Source organism: Aethalodelphis obliquidens, unplaced genomic scaffold (genome assembly GCF_003676395.1).
Source record: "Aethalodelphis obliquidens isolate GAN/ISIS:26980383/991018 unplaced genomic scaffold, ASM367639v1 scaffold43, whole genome shotgun sequence".
In the NCBI taxonomy this organism is placed as follows: Eukaryota; Metazoa; Chordata; class Mammalia; order Artiodactyla; family Delphinidae; genus Aethalodelphis; species Aethalodelphis obliquidens.
The window spans coordinates 12522225-12529921 of NW_020837987.1; the positions used below are offsets into that span (position 1 = coordinate 12522225).

General features: G+C 57.6%; 1 protein-coding gene across 1 annotated transcript in view; it reads left to right on the forward strand.

Annotated features, from left to right (window-relative positions):
• Positions 1-5793, forward strand: part of ARHGAP35 (Rho GTPase activating protein 35) — a 121728-nt gene extending 115935 nt beyond the window's left edge. The window contains exon 7 of the mRNA XM_027079950.1: positions 573-5793. Coding sequence (XP_026935751.1) covers positions 573-930 — 358 coding nt within the window. The 3' untranslated portion in view covers positions 931-5793. The remainder of the gene's footprint in view (positions 1-572) is intronic.
• Positions 5794-7697: the final 1904 nt, after the last annotated feature.

The window sequence follows — 7697 nt, forward strand, 5'->3', positions numbered from 1 at the left end:
AGGATTCATGTTTCCTGACTGGCGTGACAGCACGCTGGGCTGAGACAGGTGTGCGGTGTAAGAGAGTGAACTGCACTCGAGCAAGTGCGGGAGCCACAGTCAGGAAACCAGTTAGCTGCGTGGTTCCCGCATTTACTCACACACACAGTAGGTTTGTTTTCCAGCCAGACCTGTTCCTCTCCTGACAAAGTGGTGTCTTATGAACCGTGGCTTGGGATACACACGCTTCTTCTCTGTACAGCCAGAGCATTGCCCCGCTTTGGGGGCCTGCGGGAGAGTCCCTGAGGCATCCTGCCCACCCACGGGGCTGGGGGGGCGCGGGGTGCCTCCCGTGAGCTGGGCCTCAGAGCCGCGTGGAGGCACTGGAACAGAGGACGGGGCGTGGAGGGGCTCGGGCCTCAACTCGCAGGCCAGGGCCCTGGAGAGCTGTGCTGGGGCCTTTTCTGTTCTCGGGCTGCAGGTGGGCGGGCCAGGAGAGCAGCTGGCGAGGCAGTGACCATGAGCACAGGCGGTCGAGATCCTCGATCAGGCCTGCTACAGGGCTCTGACCTTGAGTTTGGTGTCGCCTACAGAGTCAGCCACAACAACAAGGTGAATCTCATGACCAGTGAGAACCTGTCCATCTGCTTCTGGCCCACCTTGATGAGACCCGACTTCAGCACCATGGACGCCCTCACGGCCACACGGACCTACCAGACAATCATTGAGCTCTTCATCCAGCAGTGCCCCTTCTTCTTCCACAACAGGCCCATCAGCGAGCCTCCCGGCGCCACGCCCAGCTCCCCCTCTGCCCTGGCTTCCACCGTTCCCTTCCTCACCTCCACACCTGTCACAAGTCAGCCGTCACCGCCCCAGTCGCCTCCGCCCACCCCCCAGTCCCCGATGCAGCCGCTGCTCCCCTCCCAGCTTCAAGCCGAACACACGCTGTGAGCCCCCGAGGCCCAGGGCGAAAGGAGACACGGTCTTCTCTGTTTGACGGGGTAGCGTTTGGCCTTGAACAAAACCGGGTCTGCTGGGGGCGGGGGTGGGGAGGGCGTCCCCTCTCTCCTCTCACCTTCTCGACATCTCAGCGGTAGCACCACCAGCCAACAGTCCACCAGCGGCTGGGCCGTCCAGTGCCCTGCGCCCCAGCACTGCAGACCTGGGGCTGGCTGCAGGCCACAGCCGGGGCCCTGTCCTTTGACTTGGACCCTTCTGAGGACTGAACTAGCCAGGCAGCGACCCTGTGGCCCTCCACACGCTCACTGCTCCCCGGACCCCCTCCCCCACCTGTCTGCGCACACCAGCCTCAGGGCGTCCGCCCACTGGACAGAGCACGGGCTTTGGCCAGGGGGGAGGAGGAGATTTGGGGCTTCAGGCTGCCCCAGGGCGGGGCCGGCAGCCCCTAAAGAGAACACTTCCCGTCTGTTGCCGCTTCCCACCTTCCGTATCTGCACCTCACCCCCGTTGCCCGTGCAGCCTGTCTAGCAGCCTCCTTGGGAACATGTAGCCCACAGCTCTGCCACCCCGAGGTACAGTGCTGAGCACAGATCAGAACAGAGGGAGGGTAGCTTCGTGCCTGGACTGAGAGAGGGTGTCGCCGCTTCCACCCCCCACGCACCCGCTCCTCGCTTCCCAGGCTCTGGGGATACGTTCCCTTTAAAACGAACACGAAGAAAAATGGGAAGACCCCCTCCAGTGATTTTTAAAAAGAAAAGGAAGAAAACTACAGACGTCGAGATTTAACTCTCCCCACCTCTGCCGAGAGGCAGACAGGTGGACGCGGACCCGTCTTGGTGACAGCAGAGCGGGGGTGCCTGCCCGGGGGTGGTTGCCCGAGAGCCTGTTGGGGTCCCACATACGTCCTGTCACTAGATGCCCCCCACCACCCCAAGAAGACAGTTGGAGCCCTTGGTGGGAAGAGCTAGGGAGACCAGCATAGATACTGGTCTGCCTTGGAACACACTACAATGCTACAGAAGCGCTGCTGCTGCGTGCGGGCGTGCGCGCGCGGGCGCGCAAGGTTGGGGTGGGGGCAGCTGGAGGGTGCCAGGGTGCACTTGGGGTTTGGTTCAGTGTGTTTGGTGTTGAATCATTTTCCTACTGCGCCAGCAGGGGTATTTGGGAAGTGGGCCGTGTGTGGGGAACTCTGAAGTACGGTGGCCTGCTGGGGCCATGTAGGGCCATCCTTCACGCTCCCAGGCTGTCAGAGCCCAGAGGAGCTCAAGGTACAAAGACCGTGGAGTCGTGAGGAGGGCATCGTGCCTGCCTGACACCATCCTCCTCCCGTGGCCTTCCCCCGCCCTTCCTGGCCTTTCCACTGGCCCCTGAGAACCCTTCTCGTTCCCACCTCCGCCCTCCAAACACAGCAACCCTGCTAAGGCTGCTACAGATACTGGCTGACCCCCCCCCCCTTCCCCGTGGCTGGGCCATGGCCTCTGCAGTGAAGAAGCCTGACACTAAGGTACCCTGGGCGTGGGGTGGAGGCCCACACGCTGCATAATCCTCTGGGGTCTCTTTGCACTTTAAGAAGCAGCACCTGTGGTATGTTCGAGGATGCCCTGGGTTGCCTCAGCCGGGTGACCTGACAAAGTAGAAGATGCCTCGGAACAATCCCAGCCGCTCCCAGCCCCAAACGCTTCCTGTTGGCTGCTGGAGGGCGGGGCAGGCCCTTTGCTCACTGACTTCTCTGGATAAGCTGGATATCTCACTGTTTCTAGTTGTTTGACAAAATAAGGTGCTTGGAAAAACTAAATTACCCCTGCAAGTTTTACCGCCTGCTTAGGGATACAAGTCAAAAAGCAAATCCAAGGTACACGAATGTCTGACGTAGATGTTGGCTGCCGGATTTCTTCTCTCTGGTGGATCTGTGCTTCATGCTTTATAGGTCGGGGCTTGGCTGGAAGGCAGTGTGTGTGTTTAGTTTTGACTGAGGCGGTCAGACTCGTGCTTCTCTGGCCCTCCGACTCCCTCAGCTCTGAGCCCCAGGCAGGTGAGGGAATGACTCCATTAATCTCTGCCTTTTCTAGGTCATGCTCACCTACTCCCAGTCAGCCCCAGTTTGGGGTGGGGGTGGCCTGGGGCCACTGCCCCATGTGTGAACTAAAACAGAAGTGGCCCGGATCCCTCCCACTGCCCAGTCTACACTGCCACCCCTTTGTGCTGGCGCACTGGGCTAGCTGCAACCTAGGCTTTGCACAAGGAACTTCACAGGCCGCAAGCTGTCCTGCCTTCCCAGGCAACTCCCATCCCTGAGACTGCACAGTTCTTGTAAGTGGTAGGTGATTTTTCTGGATGGGGAAGGGGCACGGTAAGGGCGAACACCTGTGCATTGCATCATTACCCATGTGGGAGCAGCAGAGACCAGGCTTCCACAGGTTAGCCTCCGGTCCCATGGTGCCCCTGGCCAGCCAACCTGGGCAGCTGCAGGGACCCCCTCACGTGCCTGCCCCCAATGTCCTGCCAGGGGTTTAACTGTGCAGGTGCGGGCCGGTGGCTCATGCCCCGAAAGCCACAATCGGACAGGAAGCTTCAGGGGTTCCTCTTTGTTTCCTTTGCTAACTCAGTTACATTTTCTGCTTCTTGGGCTGGAGGACATTCATCCCGAGTTGGCATTGGTACCAGCAGCAGTGCTGGGCCCTGGGCTTTGGCCTCTGGGGGTGGGGGTGGGGGTCATCACTTGGACCAAATGGGCACTTGGAGGGGACCCACGAAGGCGAGTGTGGGAGCGTGTTGGGGCAGGCTACCCGTAACTGGAATGCTTCCCACCCCCCACCTTCCGTTCATCTAGTGTGTTAAGCTCTGGAAAGTTATCTGACAGGTCATTCTCATGTGAGCTGCACCACAGCTCTAGGAATTGAGGGAGTGGCAGGCATTAATTAACCCTTGCCAAAATGGGTAAGCATGTCAGTGGGGGTATGGGGCTCGTTCGGTGCCTCACAGCAAAATAGTGGTGTGCCCGGAAGCTCTCTCCCTGTCCGGTGTTCTTTCTACATCCACAAGAGTGTAGGCACCAGGAGCTGGAAATGAACAGCTCTCGGTTTTTAAGTATAAGGCTGATTCTGGATCTGCAGCACCGATGCTTCCGCAGAGGGAAGTGGTCCAAGGTTAGGAGGCGTGGCTTGTGAATTTGCCCTCAGTTCTTGGTTGTGTTGCATGTGGGTATCACAGCACATTTATTCCTGCGTTCTGTCAAGTTCTTCCCATCACTTGGCATTTTGAGGAGGAATGTGAAATACTGAGTGCTGTTTCCTGGGTTTTCCTACATCCACCGCCATCTTGGTCTTCCTGCTTAAAGCAGAATGCATGCTGCAGGTGAGATTCTTCTAGCAGAATGTGTGTGTCCTTGCCAGGGTGGACAGGGGGTGACAGCATAGGAGCAGCACACCGGCCAGGAGGGGCTGGGAGAGCACGACTTCCCTCGTCCCTGCATCTTGGCTCCTCTGGGGGGGGCGGGGCGGGGGGATCTGGAGAGACGCCATCCCCTAGGCCACGGGTGTTCCGGCCTCAGCCCTGAAACTCGGAAACCAGTCAGCTGCATTTGTAATCCAAGGTCATCTCCATCTGTGCCCTCCCCAGTCCCCTCCTGCGAGGAGACCCACACTGCGGGGGGATGTCTGCTGGAGGAAGTGTTGGCTCTGCCACCGAGGGCTCTGCTTTTCCAAGAGAAGGAAGCTCCCGGGATTTGGGTGGGTTGCCGCGGACCAAGTTCCCTCGCTCCACCTTCCTCGTGTGCGATGGGCACGGTGTGCTGCGGGGCCTGGGAACGGGCCCAGCTTGCTGGGGACAGTCGCGGTGCTACTGTTGGTTTCCGCAGACAGTGGACGGAAGAGTTGCCCTCACTCCAGTTGCTGGGCAGGTTCAAGCCGCTCGTTCGTGCTTAGGTGAAAGGACGACTGAGTCGTGTATGCCAGAAGCCCAAGTCACGTGCGTGACTGCTGGTGATCGCACCAGAGAAGGCCTGGCATGAGGGGAAGGGCCACTCGTCTAAGGTCCCGGCCTGGGCCCGCCGCCGCTGTCTTAGAAGGGAAGGATTCTTCTCACCTCCTCTGAGAGCCATCTCTCAGCCGGCCGCCCGCCTGCAGACTCCTCGAGGGTCAGAGGCGACTGCCTGCAGCTCCTGCCCAGCAGCCCCCCTCGGCAAAGCTCCAACAGCAGTGATGTTATACTTCAATGTAGTCGAGACAGGGCGTAAGTTATTGTTTGCATAAAAAAGAATCATGTTCCCTGTGTACATTTAAAGAAATTTTTAAAAAGTCTGAATTGTTGGGAATAAAACTTGTTTGAAAATTCGGAATAGTGCTGCTGCCAGCTTATTTTTCTGGTACTTGTATTTTCACATGTTAAATGATCTTTATATATGTTGAATTAACAAATATTTTGAGTTTCCTGAGGAAAAAAAAAAAAACATTAATGGTATTGAAATGTGTTAGTAGTCTGGCTGTGTGCCCAAAATTCTGTTTTGCAGCAAAAGTGAAGAACTGTATGTAAAGAAAGTATAACAATTATTTCTTTGTGTTTTAGGGGCTTTAACCAGGACATCCTCTAGTTGGTATTAGGAATGTTTGCTTAATTTCCAAACTTTCTTTTTTAAACACGTGGGTTTTTTGAGGCTCCAACCTGATTAGTGCATGGCCAGCCGTCAACTAAGGCTGAGGCATCTCTGACTGAGGTGTTTTTGTTTGGTTTTGTTTTTTAAAATCATGTATTTGCTACAGAGTATTGTACTTGTCTCAATGGGAATGGTGTAAAAAACTGAAAAGGCCTTATGTGACATGTATCATAGTTAATAAATCAATCTTGTAAAAAACCAAACCTGAGAGAGATGAAGGTGGCCCCTCCTCCCCGGGCCCTGAGCACACCCACCCCGGGCAGGCCAGCAGGCCAGGCTCCCGCCCCCTCAGGCCCCGTGGGGACGCTGGCTCCATCCTCAGACCCTCAGGAGGAGCGCGGTGGGTCTCTGGCCATGGAGGGAGAGGGCCCCACAGCGCCCCTGGGAGCAGGCATTCTCCAGCAGAGCTGGGCCCCGTGGGGAGCTGCTGGCCCCTTCCGCCTCCATTCCTGGGACTGCTGCCGGGAGCTCCCGCCTGCACAGGACCAGCACTGGCCTCCTCTCCTCTCTCCTCTCCTCTCCTCTAGCAGAGCGACCTGCTCCCCGCCCCCATGTCTACCGTCACCCCTGCAGTTTAGGTCATCATGCGAAGCACCACCCAGAGACCCCTGTGGCCACAGGGACCCAACAGGCCAAGGAGACATCGAACGGCAGCTCCTGTCCATCCCTGTCACTCCCTGTTGTCTGAGCGGAGGCCACGCCAGTGGCTCTGGGGTCAGATGCCAGGGTTTACCCCTGGGTGACCCAGGAGAGTCAGCGTCTCAGGACAGCAGCTCCAGGGATGGAGGTTGCCCCTCAAAGACACCTCAGCCACTCAGACTCGGTCCGCTCTATCCCTGTTCCCTCCTCACCCCTCCTTCCTTCTAGGCTCTCTAGGTCACCTCCCAGATGCCACCTGCAGCTGCGACCTCTCTGTTCCCACCGCCTCCGTTCTGGCCCAGGTCCTAATTCTGGCTCACCTGGACTCTGACGGACACTCCCACAACTTCAATGACCTCCCCGTCCTCAGTCTTCGTACCCCCAAGTTACTCCAGAAGGAAGACCTGGCTTTGCGTTACCTGCGGCAGCAGTGGGGACTAGCCACCGAACGAGATGCCTCTCCCCTCCCGTGCCCGTGGCAGGCGCAGTCATCGATCACAACCCTCCCTCGCCAGAGCTCGGGCCCCACACACCCCCCCAGGCAGTCACCGCCCGTCGACAGGAGCCAGCAGTCACTCACAGGTCTACCGCGGGCCAGCCAGGGGCCCTTCCCTCGACCCAGCCTGCCCTCCTCTCCCACTCCTCCAGTCAGACTCCCAGCATCTGTCCAAATCATATCCTCTGAATGCACTTGGCTCCTTCCGGCTTCCAAGTCTTTGCTTGTGCTCTTCCCTCTGCCTGGAATTCCTCCAATCCACACACCCCCAAACCTCAGCTCTGCCCATCAGATCCTCGCCTGTCCTTCCAAGCCAGTCTTCCTCTAGAAATTCTTCCCAGACCCTTTTACACACTGACTCACCCAACAACCATTTGCCTGCTATGGGATTCGTGTGACTCCCATAAATGCTTCAGCATTTGTTCTTTTTCAAAACAATTTATACAGCATACAGCTGGCACTCAATACGTGTGCTGACGTAAACCTTTGTCTCAAGTCACGTGTACTTGTATACTTATACCTCTCAGCCCCATCCACCCAAGTGGAGAGCTTTGGGGGGGCAGGGCCTGTGGCTCCCCCAAATGTCCTCTCGGAATGCCCACCAAGGTGCCTTGAGCAAGGCGCCCACCAAGGTCCTCGGTCTGTAGAACGCAATGGTCGGTCTCAACCTGGCCCTTGACTTGAATCTATAAGCCGACCTCTCCCATGTGACTCCAGCACAGACCTCCGCTCCGAGGGCCACATTCCTATCCACCTGCCTGTGACACTCCACTTGCTGACCGTGACATACCCACAGCCACACTCCCGACCCCTTTCTCCAAACCTGTTCATCCCCCATGCTTCCCCAAAGCCAGAGACCCTGGAGACCTCCTCAGGGTGTTACTCTCTCCCATCAACCCGGCCCACCTCCAAGTTGCATTTTACCTTCCACGTAGCTCTCGGATCCCACCATTTTCCTCCTCATTTCCTGCC